Consider the following 16,963-nt stretch of genomic DNA (forward strand, 5'->3'; position numbering starts at 1 on the left):
TGGCAGCTCCTTTCTGGAAAGCAAAAAATATCCTGTAGTAACACCTCTAATGAAGGTCAAACTCAGCTACATGGCAGCATGGCATCAACATGTAACAATATTTAAGGGAGGAAGTTCCTGGTACATTAACCCCAAAGAGCAAAAACAAGGGCCAAATCAGATCAATTCTATTTTATTCATACACTCTGCAGCCACTTTGTTAGGTACATCTGTTCCACTGCTCATTAACTGAAATATCTAATCACCCAATCTCACGGCAGCAACTCAGTGCATGCAGACATGGTCAATACGACCTGCTGGAGTTCAAACCGAGAATCAGAATGAGGAAGAAAGATGATTTAAGTGATTCTGACTGTGACGTTGTTGTTGGTCTGAGTATTTCAGAAACTGCTGTTCTGTTGGGATTTTCACACACAACCACCTGTAGGGTTTACAGAGAATGGTCTGATAAAGAGATGATATCCAGTGAGCGGCACTTCTGTGGGTGAAAATGACTTGTTGATGTCAGAGGTCAGATAACATAGGTCAGACTGCTTTGAGCTGACAGGAAGGCAACAGTAACTCAAATAACCACTCCTAACAACCAAGAGAGGCAGAATAGCCTCTCTGAATGCACATGTCAAACCGTCAGACAGATGAACTGCAGAAGCAGCAGTTGACCGCACCGCGTGCCACTCCTGTCAGCTAAGAACGGGAAACTGAAGCTACAGTTTGCACAGGCTCAGCAAAACTAGACGATAGAAGACTAGAAAAGCTTTGTATGGTTTGATGGGTCTCAGATGGCAGGGCAGAATTTTAATTGCATTATCTGTTTACATGCTTATTCCTCTTGTGTTTTTATTACTTCACCTTAGTTGCTTTTATATTTACCTTTTACTTATTTATCACCAGTGTTTCACCCACTTTAGATTAATACACTCAAAGTGTACGAAGGGTACTAAACATCCAGGAACAGGATTATCAAGTTGCACATCCTTGAAGAGTAAAGAACACACACGCCAAATTTCATGGCACAACTCCTTGCGGTAAAAGGTAAAACCTCACAGACAGACGGAATGACAATATCCTCCCGCTTTATTGGAAGGATAAAAACAACAAATGTCAATTTACTGGTGACTCGTGGGGAAAAAAATGTCTGGAAAATGTGTGTTTTTTTTTTCTTTTAATAGTAGCTGTAATATTGACCATTTCAATGGAAATTCAATCTTTCTTTTAAATTCTCCATTCTGTTTTTAGCAGTCACAGATACAAATCTTAGTGACCATTAAGTTACATGAAACATCCACAAATGGAAGAGGAGGAGACAGTACATACAGACATATAGACATACATATACTGCGATCATTATAGTAAGAAGATGTCAGTCTCTGAAAAGACACACATTTGAAAACTTGTTTTATTTCACAATGTGAACTTGGAAACAAATGAAATTTCACTAGGAATGTTTTGGCACTCTTCCATGGCTACAAGTTACAGTATTATTGTGCAGCAAAACACACACACGGCACAGGAACTCTGTGTAGCTGGATCGATACACAGGATATTTTTTGCTTTCATCACTGAAGGATCTGTAAGGCTTCTGTGGTTTCAAGTTGCAAAGTGAAAAATTCAGCTGAGACATTTCAATGAAAGAACAACGAGAACAACATGTGATATCGGTCCAGTTAAATCGCACTCAGGCTGTGCATTGGAATATATTAAAGTTAGTAATGCAGAAAATGTTTTTATGCTTCATTCTAATCTGCTATCAAGTCTCTTTTACACTGCTGGATTTGCAGCTATTAACAGAAAGCTGATGGTAGCCGTTATCTCCTTCTGGGGCTTTAGGGTTTGTCAAGCCAGCTAACACAAAGAAATCCTGGCTGTATTGAATTTCCTTCATAGTACACCCCTCTGATAGCAGTCTCCTTAAACCAGCTGCTTCTTATACACACAAGCACATTTCTGTTGTGGTTCAACTGCACTTCTAATGTCTGCTTTAGTTGCTGTTCGGAAACAGGTGCCATTAAAGGCGCATTCTGCTTTCCTTTCATGAATTTCTAAGGGACCAATCAGCACAGATTAGCTGAACGAGAGCTTTTTATTGTCAAAAGCAGTTTTTCTCTAAGAGAAACTAAAGGCTTTATTTCACTTGAGACATTTTTTTGATACTGTAAAATTATTCTGTTTTTTTAACTGCATTCATTCCTAATCACAGAGGACGACCTCGTGAGCGCCCCCTATTATGACTGTTTCTGAACTGAGCCGTTTATATTTCATATTTTATCACAGTGAAGTGTGTAATGACCACCCATCACCACACTTTTCCATTTTAGTAGAATTTTTAGAGGTTAAATACAACAAAATCAACTTAAATATTAGCAACACTGTTAACATGAGACCTTCATTGAATTCCTTGTCTGTGTATTAAGTGCTTTAAGTGTTCCACCCAGACTGAGTCTCACCCATTCTGAACATAATCTCAAAATTTAAATTATGTAATCTTTTGTTTTCTCATTTTGCTCACGCGCTCTTAAAACACTCCTCCCTCTCCACTGTTGGATCCATGCTGTCTGACCTGTGATGACTGACTGTAGCTGCAGTTAATGTCAGATTTTTCAGGTTGCAGTCAAATGCTCCAGGCTGATATCAGAGCTGTAACTTGTTTCCTTCTTCCTGCCGTTCCGGTCTTATGCTGTAGGAATCCAAATGCTCTTCCACTGCACAGCATTTCTCCACATTTCCTCCAGGAGAGACGGATGGCACTGAGTCCAGTCCATCCCTCCATCTTTCCCTTCCTTGCCCTTTTGGGAGAACAGGCGCAGGGTTTTCAGTGGACTAGTGCAGGTGTACTGGAGGTACTGACAGCCCTGCAGCATGAAGTCAGAAACAGTGAAGTGAGTGAAGGTCATTACACGGGAGTTGGAACTTAATCCTACACATTGTGTTTCTGCATTAGAGTTCGCCTCACCTCAGCACTGCCCCAGTACCAGATGGCCTTGATGACACTGTGAGTAGCCAGAGCCACAGTCAGCTGGTCTTGACTTCCTGTAATGACATTTACCAAGCCTGCTGGCAGGTCTGAGGACTCGAGCACCTGAGAAGGAGGAGGAAGAAAGGTGCTGTAAAGACAACAGTTTTTATGATTCACAAACACTTGTTTTCAGTGGAGCTGCAGATCGAGCTTTTCTGTCTGAAAGAATCGACTTAACTCAGCAAACTGAAGACTTTGTGTCTACTGTGAGAGTTTCATCTTAAATTAAGGCAGAATTTAACAGAAATGGCAGAAAAATCAGCCAAGAAAATGCACATTTCTGTGTTTCAATTACTATTTTCTATGAGTTGATCCACTGAAATAAAAAAAAAAAAAACAGCTCAGTGCCCCCCCCCCCCCCCCCCCCCCCCCCACTGTGACAGTAAAACCTGTTTCAACCTCAGGAGCATTTAGAGCCTCTTCCAGGTTAAACTGGGCTGACCAAGCACTTTTACTGCTGACTAACTTGGAAAGATTTTCTAGGAACCGCCCACAAGCCTAGCAACATTAAGGTACAATTACTTTCAAACTCTCCATTAGGAAACATTATCTGACCAACAGTCGACTCACCTACGTCATTTTTTCTTTTGCTTAGGCAAAAAATGTTTCAGACATCACGTCTTACAATAGCAGGTCAACCCTGTTCTGGGTAAATACGGAATAGAGAAACAACAGCGCAGCAGGTAACTGACAATCTTTCAACAATTAATACAAGTTCCAAAATGTTCATGTTTGTCCCTCTGGAGCCAAACACTTAAACAATCCCATTAGCCACTTACAGTTTGCCCAACATTTTTCCTTTTCATTAAAAACATCTTCCAAGCTTCTTTAATTCAAGTAAAACTAAGTGCATATGTTACACGTTGGTCCAAAGAGTGCAGCTGTGCAGCTCGAGGGATTACCCTTTTAGCACTATGGTGCAACTAGGTTCAGACAATTCACCCGCTGCCAATTTATTCCAGTACAGTTCAATCAATGTCATGTATTCAATGCATGAAGACTGATTTACCCTTGACTCAGCTCTCTCGTGCTTGCACACCCTATCATCAAATTATTATTAACAGGCTAACACATGGAGACAGGTAACTATTTACCATCACACCAACAGCCACTTTAGAATCACCAGTTAACTGAGTCACAGGTTCATGCAAATTGTCATGACCATTGATCAGTGGCCATGAGTACTATTCACAGAGAGCTGGGGAATCACAGTGCTGTAAGATGGAGAAACGTGTCCTCTCAGGCCCCCTCCTCTGTTCAGAGACGGTCGCTCTGTTTCTACATTAATGGTCTCCTTGACTCCCCACTCAAACCAGAGTTCCTCCCTGGCCACTAGCCTGTAGCAGGCTGCAGTCTTGCAGCTCTTCTGTGTTGCGCCATCTGCTCAGCCAGAGGATGTCTGGTTTCCCTGACGTATAATTCGCGGCAATCCCCTTGGCACCAACCATGTACACCATATTCCTCTGTTTGATCCTTAGGGTGGACCAATTTTTACCGTAGCAGGTCTAGTTTACTTTAGGGGACGCTGTGAAAATGGCCATCATCTTCTGTTTTAAAAAGGCATACGAGCTTTAATCAGAAAGTAATTAGAAAAGAGTATATGCACCAGTTTTGGTACTCATACCCACCACTGAATGATCTCCTTTGTAATGTTATCTGCTGCAGAGAATTTCACAACAGCAAACATGGCAGAAATACAAGGAGAGGGGAAAACAAGCTTTTTGGAAACCTTTTTGTCTTCAAGTCTATCCCAGCTGCCGTGGGGCGAGACGCAGGGTACACCCCAGACAGGTCGCCAGCCTGTCGCAGGGCTGACATTTCATACAAAAACTGTCCTTCCAAAACTTTGAATGACTAATTTTACCTCATGGTTTTGACATTATCAAAGTCATCTGACACTGAATAATAAACTTAACTGACCCACTTATTACTTTTCTTTAGTTCATGTTTCTTCTGTTGTCATTTCCACTGACTTCAGTGTGTTTGACTTTTTGCACTAAAAGAAGCATTTTTAACTTATTTCCCTGCCACACAGTACATCTCTACACTTACCTTAATGAATGCCAAGGCTGGCAGTGGATACTTTTGACTAGGGACCATAATAACAGCATTGCCAGTGGCGATAGTTGCCCCAAGCACAGTTACCATGGAGAGGAGGGGATTTTTGTCAGGTAGGATGACCCCCATGACTCCCAGGGCTTCAGGGATGGAGAGAGCAGAACCAGACTTTGGCATGGGCTGAAGGAGAGGGAAACAAGAGATGTGTAGACCCTATTAATTATCCCATCAAACTGCTTTATGTTTTAATGTCTTTAGCAGCTTTGTAGAACATGAAAGGCCTCACCAGAGATCCTCCCTGGACTTTGTCACAGTAAGCTGCCCAAACACCGAGCCTGGTGATGCTGAGCTCCACCTCCTTCTCAGCCTCATCCACCGACAGGCCGGTCTGGCTGCTGATTGATGCTGCTAAGTCCCGCCTCTTTGCCTCGAGGCCCTTGGCCAGAGAGTGCAGTGACTGAGCGCGTGCAGAGGGGCTCTTTTTCATCCAGCTAAAGAACACAGAGGATGTTCAAAGTACTACAGTGATAATGCAGAACCACTGGGGCTAGAAGTGACTTGATTTATGTGTCAGGTTCCACTGCATTACTGTGGATAAAGACTGCTGATGACTCAAAGTACAGGCCACATGCCCTGCTTTGCATCCAGTTTTGTGTTATTTGCGTGTCAGTGGAATAAAAATCTGTTAACATTTTATGTACAGTGTATGACTCAGCAGTTTGTCTTTATATCACCTCCCAGAGTCAAGTTGGACTTTGACTGGCTGTAAACACACACAGCCCAACCCCACAGAAAACCAGCTGATAACACTACATAAAGAACAAAACACACAATCTATGGTGAAAGTGATTTACAAAGAAGGTTCAGAGGACGGTCAAAATCATCTCAGAGATAATAAAGTTTTATATGTGGATTTAAAATTTAACAAACTTCATATTAAAGTGGACCTATTCAGCTCATTTCCAACTCACCAGGATTGAATTTAAAGTCCTTCTTACAACACTGCACGTTACATTAAGATCCTGTCAGCACACAGGCCTGCACTGGACCCTGACAGTTAGCATACATTAATGAGGTAAAAGATCAGTCTGTCTGTATCTGATCAGTAATAATTCTAAAGTTTTCAATGATTTAACAGTCCTAATAATATCAGCCTACTATAATACTGGAGGATATTTACAGCTATAAATATCCTTCATCTTAACCTCCTGAGACCTGTGCACTTACATGGGGACGTTATGTTTGGCTTGTCTGTACCTTATACTTCAGGTTAACAGGCTTTTTCAGCAGTATGGAGAGCACATATGGGAACATATGAGCATCCAGTTGGAGGGATTTCATCTCCTCCGCGCAGACCGGCAAGCTGCGCTTTCCGGCAAGGCTACAGGTGGAGGAGTCTGCTTCTACATAAACAGTGGCTGGTGTACGGATGTGACAGTGATTGCTAAGCACTGCTCTCCCTCACTGGAATATCTTTTCATTCACTGTAAACCGTTCTACTCTCCGCGGGAGTTCGCTTCATTCATACTGGCTGCTGTTTACATCCTGCCGGACGCGGACGTGCACGAGGCCCAGTGCGCGCTCACAGAGCAGATTCTGTGCATGGAGCGGACATACCCGGACTCTCTTATCATCGTACTTGGGGACTTTAATAAAGCCAGCCTGAGACAGGAACTTCCCAAATACAAACAATATATCACATGTCCGACCAGAGAGGAGAAGACACTAGACCACTGCTACAGCACGATAAGCGGGGCTTATCACGCAGTGCCCCGCGCTGCACTCGGCCTCTCTGACCACGACATGATCCACCTGATCCCCGCGTACAGACAGAGGCTGAAGCTCTCAAAACCTGTGGTGAGGACAACAAAGCAGTGGACCCGTGAGGCTGTGGAGGAGCTCCGCACATGCTTCGAAACTACAGACTGGGACTCAATGAGGGCTGCCTGTGACAGTCTGGATGACTACACGGACACTGTAACCTCGTATATCCACTTCTGCGAGGACAGCATTGTGCCATCACGCACCAGGGTGAGTTATAACAGTGACAAACCCTGGTTTACTCCCAGACTGAAGCAGCTGTGGATAGAGAAGAGGGAGGCTTTTAAAAGTGGGGACAAAGACTGCTACAAAGAGGCCAAGTACAGGTTTAGCAAGGAAGTGGCCACTGCTAGATCACATCACTCTGAGAATATACAGCAGCAGATCTCAGAGAACGACGCGGCCTCTGTATGGAAAAGTTTTAGGCAGATTACCAACTACAAGCCTAAAACCCCCCACTCCACAGACGACCTACAAACTGCAAATAGACTGAACGAGTTCTATTGTCGTTTTGATGGTCAGTTCAGCAGCCTTCACACCTCCACCAGTCCCAACTACAATACAGCCAACACAAATATTCACCCCCCAACCTCCCCCACTCCCCACACCTCAGAGAAGCCCACATCATCAAGGACTCCCACCCCAGAGTCCCCCTCATCCCCCACCCCCACAGTCTTTTGTATTCAGGAGGACCAGGTGCTAAAGCAGTTCAGGAGTGTCAAAGCTCGCAAAGCTCCAGGTCCAGATGGTGTCTCACCTGCCACACTGAGACACTGTGCTAACGAGCTTGCCCCATTGTTCACGAACATCTTCAACTCCTCACTGGAGGCTTGCCACGTGCCTGTCTGCTTTAAAACCGCTACCATTGTTCCTGTCCCCAAGGAGCCAAGGATCACTGGACTAAATGACTACAGACCTGTGGCACTGACTTCTGTGGTCATGAAGTCATTTGAGCATCTGGTGCTGTCCCACCTCAAGTCCCTCACAGCCCCCCTTCTGGACCCCCTGCAGTTTGCCTACAGAGCCAACAGGTCTGTGGACGACGCCATCAACCTGACTCTGCACTTCATCCTACAGCATCTGGACTCCCAGGGAACCTACGCCAGGATCCTGTTTGTGGACTTCAGCTCTGCCTTCAACACCATCATCCCTGATCTCCTCCAAGAAAAGCTGTCCCAGATGAACGTGCCTGATCCCATCTGCAGGTGGATCATTGACTTCCTGACGAACAGGAAGCAGCACGTGAGGCTGGGGAAGAATGTCTCGGACTCCCGGACCATCAGCACTGGCACTCCTCAGGGCTGTGTCCTCTCTCCTCTGCTCTTCTCCCTGTATACCAACTGCTGCACCTCTGACCACCAGTCTGTCAAGCTTATTAAGTTTGCAGACGACATGACTCTCATCGGACTCATCTCAGACGGGGACGAGTCTGCCTACAGGATGGAGGTCAAACGTCTGGTGTCCTGGTGCAGCCACAATAACCTGGTACTGAACGCCCAGAAGACAGTGGAGATTATAGTGGACTTTAGGAAGCACACAGCCCCTCTACCCTCCATCATCCTGACTGACACCCCCATCACCACAGTGGACTCTTTTCGCTTCCTGGGAACTACCATCACCCAGGACCTCAAGTGGGAGCCCACCATCACCTCTGTCGTCAAAAAGGCCCAGCAGAGGATGTACTTCCTGCGGCAGTTGAAGAAATTCAACTTGCCAGCAAGGACCATGGTGCAGTTCTATACTGCCATCATTGAGTCCATCCTCACCTCCTCCATCACTGTGTGATACGCTGGAGCCACCACTAGGGACAAACAGAGACTACAGCGCGTTGTGCACTCTGCTGAGAAGGTGATTGGCTGTAACCTCCCATCTCTCCAGGACCTGTACACCTCCAGGACACTGGGGCGTGCAGGTCGGATCACAGCCGACCACTCTCACCCTGGGCACAGACTTTTTGACCCTCTCCCCTCAGGCAGGAGGCTACGGTCCATACGGACCAGAACCTCCCGCCATAAGAACAGTTTCTTCCCCTCTGCTGTTGGACTCATGAACAATAACCCTAAGACTGTTACCACCACCCTCCACAAACGCTGATGACCCTATGTCTATGCACCTGTCTGATTGCACTGATGTACATATTAGTGGAATATAGTTTACATTCTTTTATCTTTTAATTAGTCTCTGCACTGTATATTTTGTAAGCTCGAATATCTCTGTATATTTGCAATTTGTATACTTGTATATTGTCTTATAGTTTTTATACTTATTTGTTTTTTTTTTTTCTGTAAGCACGAAGTACCGCAGCAATTTCCTAATGCTGTGAACCTGTTCACCCATATGGCAATAAAAACCTTCTGATTCTGATTCTGATTTAACCCCCCATACACTGTGAGCTGGACAAATATATATTCAAAGCCTGAACAGTACGCATAATGCACAGTATATTACTATTTCCACTGATAAGGAGGTAGTAAAAGGACGCTCTGCCATGTATTGTTAGTAGTATCGGATCCACTGATAATGGTATTTTTCTGTGTGCATGTTTGAATAGCACCTTTTCATAAAATCTCAACAACTTGGCATTTCTGGGAAAGATCTCAGGCCTCTGCCATGATCTGCTCACAGATAAAATACAGTTGTGTGTTTTGAGAGATGGACTTTGGTAGCCTACGTGTACGTGTTTGCGAACGTCTCTGTGCGCTCACCCTGGCTGGACTTTGATAGCAGCCTCCACAGCATTACGGACGTCCTTCCGGCCTCCATCTGGACAGTAGGCTAACACACCACCGCCACCTGGTGACCGCACAGCCACACTGCAGCCAGACACTGATTTACACGCTTTACCAGCAACAAACTGCAGGTAGGACTGCGGGGCTCTGAAGGGGGAGATATATACATCTCTTTAAGCATGTGTGCACTGCTGCAATTAAATATTTACCATAAAATAAAAACGTGTTAATTGCACAGCTACAATGCATCACAAACCTACCTGGCAGGGTCCGAATCATCAGGAATGATAACCGGAGATGCTTCTGTTCCGAACCGTGAGTAGTCCATAGAGACGGGGGAGGAGTGAGAGACAGGAGAGGAAGAAGAGGCAGGACGCAGAAACTGGTACAGCCCCTGGCAGAAAGAAAGAGGGTATGACTATAGAGTGTGAGATTTAGCTGACAGAGGTTAACAGGGATGTTTGACCGCTGCAGGAGCTGGTGTCTATCAAGCTACAGACCAAAAAAATATGAATTTATGATAACAGGTTATCAGAAAAGTACAAAGAGTAATATAGCTGAATGCTTTCTGTTTTTCCCCTATTCATACACTGCTGCGTGGCTGAGCAAACAAAGAACACGGAGAAGCTAACTTAAAGCATTAAACTCCACCAGCGTGTGCATGCTGTTACCCATGCAGCGTACACTATTTGGAGCCTAAGAGACACTGTGCTTCAGTGATTACAGGACCACAACAAGTCATCTGCTGCATTTCAGTCACCACTGAGGTCCTGCTGGCAATGCCTATCAAAACAAGAAAGTACTGAAACCCACCTCCTGTCCTCCATCAGTGCAGGTGCCGCTGTCTTTGTGACCAGAGACGGGTAGGCAGGGGTCAGAGATGGAGTGGGAATTCACCCACACTGAGCCGACCGACAGACTGAAGCCAGATGAAGAAGAAATATAAACAAACAGAGGAAATAAACATTAATTACTCGATGGACATCACAAGATTTGAAATTTAGCAGTTTTAGCAAGCACAGGTGGCTATGGAGAAAAAGATCACAAATGATAGGAAGGAAAAAAATTATTAAAATGAAAGTAAACAATGGAAGAGACAGAGGGAATAACAGGGTTAAAGAAGTTAGCTAAAGATGAGCCTGAAAACAACAGAAGGAAGAGAATAAAAATGGACCTCTTGGCTGTCTCCAGAGCTAAAGTGAGGTCCTCAGTCCAGATGGATGCTGCCTGGCCATGAGGACTGTGGTTCCCTGTACACAGCAGAGAATGCTACTCTGGTTAAACTGGAAACTCCCTATTAAAACTCACAAGTGTGATGCCTCTAAAATGTGCTTTATTCAACACATGAAAGAGTAAAACAATGCTATGTAGAGACCACTACAGGCTCAGGTCTCTGATAATGAAGCAAATTCAAATCTATCAAAACCCTGAAACTAAATAAAATTCAAATCTTTTATGAGAGGTTTTCACACAGGGTGGTCTCATTACCAAGAGTCACTGCTTCTGTGTTGCTTCTGAAGGTCATCAGGGGCAGCAGGGGTCCTGGAGATGGGCTGACCACACACGGTGAGGAGGGGGCCACCCCACAGAGCACAGTGGGAGGGTACTGGACACCTGAAGTGGGATCAGCATGGGACTGAACCAGCTGAGGAAAAAAAAAGAGGAAAAAAAACAACAGCCGGTTACAAGTGTCACAGACCCTGGCAGAAAGCCTACTTAACCAATCACAGGCTGACATGCACTATGTCTACAGCTACTGTCTACATCAGCAGACTAATCCTGAAGGAATAAGTTCCTTGAAAACACTTCCTGGGAATGAAGTTTCCAGGCAATTTAGGTGTTCACACAGCTGTTTTAAACACTGCACTGCTGTCTCAAAGTTTCCTTACTAACCGTGGCGCCCAGCTGCTGAGCTTCCTGTACAGCAGCATCCACCAGGATCCTGTCTGCATCATTGGGCAGGGTGACACACTTCAACCCAGCCATTCGCAGCCTGAGATGGGCAACAACACTGTCCACCACACTCTCCTGCACACACAGCACCCAGCAGACCTGCGGGCAGAGAGGAAGAAAGGAAACAGGCTGAGGAATGTGTCGGGGCAATAAGAGCTACCTCATCCCTCTTTAAGCATACCTCTTTCTTCTTCTTGAAAGCGGCCTCTATCACCTCGTCCACAGCGCTGTTAATATCTGCAGATTCAAAAATGATGAAGGGACAGGTGGCGCCTATGCACGGTGAGACTGACACGGGGACTCCCACCCCTGCTGAGGTCTTACACAGCGCCACCCCATCCTGAAAGAGAAGGAAGACATTTTCTCAGAATACATGCACAGCTCAGAGCTCAACTCTGTAGAAATGCATCTCTCTCTCTCTCACACACACACACACACACACACACACACCTGCTTGTTGCCGCTGTAAGTGACGTAGCTGATGCTGTGGTTTTGGGCCACTTTGGCACCCAGTGTCATGTCATTTCCTGTTAACACATTAAGAGCCCCAGCAGGAAGTTCTGCTCCTGTAAAAAGCTGGGCCAGCAGGAGCACTGGGGGGGCCGTGCTCTGACCAGGAACGACCACCACAGAGTTGCCTAGAAGGAAGAAATATTTACAACTCACAGCAGCACTCACACCACAAATTAAGGTATAAAGCCTAAAAACAATCAAAGTGATACATAATTAATTAATTACATTTAATCAAAAGGCCAAATGGAGTTTCAAAAACATAAGCTCATTTTGAATTTAATGCCAGCAGCACATCTCAGAAAAGTCGGGATGGGGAAACAAAAGGCTGGAAAAGTAACTGGAGGAACATTTTGCAACTAATCAGGTTAATGGCCAACAAGTCAGTAAGATGCCTGCGTATAAAAAACAGCATCTCAGAGAGGCAGAGGTTCACCTATCTGCAAAAAAAACAGCATCTACAAATTATGGAACTATTTCAGAGTAATGTCCTCAATGTAAAATTGCAAAAATATCTGAGGGAATCTCTGTGCACGAGGCACAAGGCCAGAAATCTGTACCGGATGCCCGTGACTGTCAGGCCCTCAGGCAGCACTGCATTAAAAACAGGCATGATTCAGTCATGGAAAAAATCCCTGCACGGGTTCAGGAACACTTTCCTGCTCAACTCTTTTTGAGATATGCTGCTGCCATCAATTTCAAAATGAGCTCATATTTTTCTTAAAATGGGACGTTTTCCCAGTTTAAACATTTGATCTGTTTTCTTTTGCATTAATGTGCAGAAACTACTTTTATTTAGGAACTGTTGTTTTGGTGTTTCAAATAAATAAATACTTTTACCCTAACATTACTTTTTATTAAGGTTATCATATCCTTTTGTCACAGCCCCATGAATGTGTACACATTCGTATTTAAACCTGAGGAAGCTTTGAAATGTTTAGATCATTTGAGTGCTCAGATTTGATTTTAGGATTCAGATCAGGGTCCAGCTACAAACACTGGGGTGTGTGTGTGTGTATGTGTGTGTTTGTTTTACCCATAGCCAGTGCTGGTAGGACTTTGAGGATAAGGGAATAGAGAGAGCAGTCATTAGAGGTGACAACTGCCACCACACCTGGAAGACACAAAAAAAAAAAAAAGGAGCAAAATTAAAAAATTAAAGAATACTGAGACAGAAAGTTTTTTTCTTTTAAACACAGTTGCATTCACTGACCCAGAGCTGTCCAGTTGGTGATGAGTGTGTCTCTGAGCTGCGCCCAGCTGCTGTAGTACTGCAGCAGCCTGACCAGGGTAGAGGTCGAGCAGGAGGCCTCACACAGCTCACACAGCTCTGAGAGACATTGGCCGTGCTGCCCGAGAACACTCACCAGCCTGTTAGAGGAGGACAGACCGCAGTGATATTCATCTCTATATTAAGCTAGCGGCTCAAAGAGGAAGCAGTGAGGTGTGTGAAGGTGGGTTTGCTGGACCTGAGCAGCACTTTGGCCCTCTGGTAGCAGGTCAGACCACTCCAGGAATTGAAGCCGGTAACAGCAGAGGAGGCACACTGGGAAATATCGGCCTCTTCAGCGCATGCTGTGCTGCAGACAGTGCTACCTGGAGAGCAGGCAGGCAAAAACACCATGACAATCATCATTAGGCTGTTCATGAAAAGGCTGAAACACTTCGTCCAAATCATCTAAATGATACACTGTGTATTCAGGCTGCTCTCACCTTTAGAATCAGCCAGGGAGCAGCTCTGTCCATCTGCTGGACGAACAAACTTGCCATCAATGAAGAGACCCAGAGAACGGGAGTGATGATCGAGCCAGGCCTGAGGGAGAAGAATGGGAAGGACGAAGGATCAGCTGTAGAGCAAAGAGCCTAGGGGCTTCACAAACTGGAAGAGACCCTGCTGATGAAAATATTCTCAGCATGTTTTAAACTCCGTTTCCCTTTTTGGTGTGTGTAGCACAACTGTGTCTACTGTGAGTTTCCCAATACTCACACACAGACTCAGCTTTCCTGTTTGCTCACTACTATTCATGCGCCAACACCAGCGCTTTGTTTCAAATTTGCCTTTGGCACAGCCGGGCGCACTCAGGATCAGTTTTCTCAGTCTTATTGTTGCCACACCACACCTGTGCCTCTATGGAGTGTGCAGGTCCCAGCGTGCTACTGCACACATAGGAGAGAGTGTGCGAGACTTTACATTTTCTCTGCATGAAAAGAAACCAAACTGCGAGAAAAGGCTACAAAATTGTGATATGAAAACACGCTTAGAGATACTGCACAGCGCACACAGGCCTTTGTTGACCCTGAGATGAGGGAAATTCCAGGTTTTCTGTTCCAGACTCTGAACTAAACTTGCTCGCTGGCAGTTTTTCAACAGACTCAGAGTTTCTCTCTGACCCCTGCTGCATCGGAACCACTAAAGTCAGTTAACAAGTGTGTGAAGTGTGATGGGTCTAGCTTGAACAGTATCCATCTATGGTGTGAAAGCGAACATCCTCGGTCACATTGTTTTCAGGTTATGGCCAGTGTTAAATTTTTGGTGTAGCAGAAGCCACCGATGCCGCCGACGCCAAAGCTACGACAATACCTCAACTTTTTCTTTGAAACAGCCGAGCTAACAACAGTCAATCTCACTTTAAAATTTCAAATCCACAACATAATAATATTATTAGAACATTGTTAAAATTCTGGGCCAATCTGGCACTGCAAATGAAAATGACCCAAAACTGAACTAACATTTCAGTTTTGGTCAGGGAGACAAATATCAATGACAGTGACTGATGAAGGAGGTTAGGCCAAGTGGAGACTGTCAACTATTTACTGACTGAAGCTCAAAGTCCAGAGCTCAACACTTTGTGAAGCACCCAAACTAAAGCTACAGTGGCATTCTTAGCAGCAGATATTAACTCAGCAGTGATAGTGGTACTTTTGTCTCTCCTGCCCTATATAATCTATGCTGTCAAATTGAAACAAGTCAGTGGGTTGAGTGCTTACCCAGTAATTTATTACCTATAATCTCCTGACAGAGCCACGGAAGCCATCACACTGAGGTGAGCCCTGTTTTTGAAGCCTAGAGCTCAGAGTTTTGGCTTCAGGGTTTTCAAACCTGATGTCAGGCACATGGGGTAGATCTCACCTGAGACACTGAGAGTAGCAACTTGTCAATCACAGGGTAGGCCCACTAAATATCCCGTGATCTGTTAAAACAGCTGTGTAATGCATTCTCCTTTTTTTCTCTAATGGGAGCCAATTTATATCCATTACCCACAGACGTCCACATTCAGGTTTGCCACCAGATAAGTCTCCGCCTGCTGGGAATTTTAAAGAATGCAAGTTTAGGGAGACTTTTCAAACAGAAGTTACACCCATCTTTTCCATTTGTTATTTGGTAGCAGTTCCTGTTAAACTCTTTTCAAGCCCACCTGGAGGAGGTGTGCTGTAGTGTAGTGTCTTTGGACGACACACAGACATCACACATGGAGCCCTCAGATGCCGAAATATAAATCACTCGGCCCCAAACAGCCACGTATTCTCATGGATGCATAAACAATAATCTCTTTAATCGGGAAGAATGATCCATATGTGAGCCATCCTCTTTTAGGACTGACTTTCCACAGATATGTGGACAGTGAATCAGTGTACACACATGCATATGTTCATATACGTATTTAAGCTTCTGTGGCATGAATAAACCACAGAACTCCATTTATAACATATTATGCAATACTGCACAGCTTTTTCTTTTTCCTTTGTTGACAGATTAAAGCCTAAAAACCTGAACACATTTACGGATTATGGTGGGATCTGGAAAAATTAAATTAAATTAAATTAAATTGAAACATCTGCATGAACAGCAGCCCCTTGACACATCATAACGTAATTATGTACAGTCTAGTTTTGTCACGTGTTTGTCTTGTGAGGTACAGTGAGCTAACAGTGAATGAACTTCACGAGTCAAATATTCTCTGTAGCTATCCGCTAACTCTGCAGCACAGTATGCTCGTATCTGTGAGCAGGCCGTGTAGTTTAGGTTTAAAGCAGTCTCCCCTCCTCCTATTTGGGAATCACGGTGAAACTGTACCTGTGCAGTAGCAGTGCTAGAAGGTGCTGATGGCCCGGACTCCATGCTTTGGAAAATCTCGTACACTGTCTTGGTGGCACTACCAGCCATAATAAGAAGAAACCACCGTGGAGGCAAACGTCGCCGTCGCTCGTTCTTTGATGGAGCTCAGAGTTATTAAACCGCACCGGGAGAGAGACCGTTAGCAGGAAGGGAAGCTGAGTGTCCCTTCAACTTTGTAAGTAACGTGTCAGCTTCCTTCACGCGGACAAGCTGAGTGTGGGCTCGCACTGCAGAAAGGGCGACAGATCGGAGCGAGAGGATTCACTCCTCCTGCCTTCCGCCGTCGTGTGCGACTGCCGAAGCTTCACAAGTCCACAAGCACACAGCTACGCTGAAGTACGCACACTAAGAAAAAACAAAGAACTTATTATAAGCCACTTCGAAAAGCACAATCAAACCTTGGTTTTTGTTTTAGTGTATAAGCCAGCTAGACATTTTCACAAGAGAACCTGTGGAAATTTCAAAATAAAACCTAACTTCCGGTAAAAGCGATTCAACTTTCATTCGGTCAGCCAGTCTGGCATACTTAATTAAATAAAACAAATAATTTAATATTAAAATGAAACATGGCTTTGAATAACAAAAATGATAATCGATGATAAGCTTTCTGTTTCCCAGGGTCTACTCGCTTTAAATGACAGCGTCACCATATATCTGGACGGTGTTGTATGGAAGCAAAATTGTTCCATAGAATGTTGTTTCTCGCTCAAAATGACTTGATATCATTCGTGAGAGTTATATTTGACATATATTTAATGGATA

General features: G+C 44.6%; 1 protein-coding gene across 1 annotated transcript; it reads right to left on the reverse strand.

Moving 5' to 3' along the window:
* Positions 1 to 1,154: 1,154 nt before the first annotated feature.
* On the reverse strand, positions 1,155 to 16,482 carry aldh16a1 (aldehyde dehydrogenase 16 family, member A1). The gene is made up of 17 exons (XM_030736688.1): positions 16,160 to 16,482; positions 13,798 to 13,897; positions 13,554 to 13,680; positions 13,298 to 13,455; positions 13,121 to 13,198; positions 12,025 to 12,212; positions 11,756 to 11,914; positions 11,515 to 11,673; positions 11,110 to 11,266; positions 10,796 to 10,871; positions 10,435 to 10,540; positions 9,882 to 10,015; positions 9,598 to 9,768; positions 5,358 to 5,562; positions 5,066 to 5,251; positions 2,951 to 3,076; positions 1,155 to 2,849 (listed from the first exon to the last, which is right to left on the reverse strand). Exons 1-17 carry the CDS (start codon positions 16,247 to 16,249, stop codon positions 2,670 to 2,672), a joined length of 2,400 nt encoding a protein of 799 aa, XP_030592548.1. The 5' UTR covers positions 16,250 to 16,482; the 3' UTR covers positions 1,155 to 2,669.
* Between the last annotated feature and the right edge of the window lie 481 nt (positions 16,483 to 16,963).

Source organism: Archocentrus centrarchus, chromosome 8 (assembly GCF_007364275.1).
Source record: "Archocentrus centrarchus isolate MPI-CPG fArcCen1 chromosome 8, fArcCen1, whole genome shotgun sequence".
NCBI lineage: Eukaryota > Metazoa > Chordata > Actinopteri > Cichliformes > Cichlidae > Archocentrus > Archocentrus centrarchus.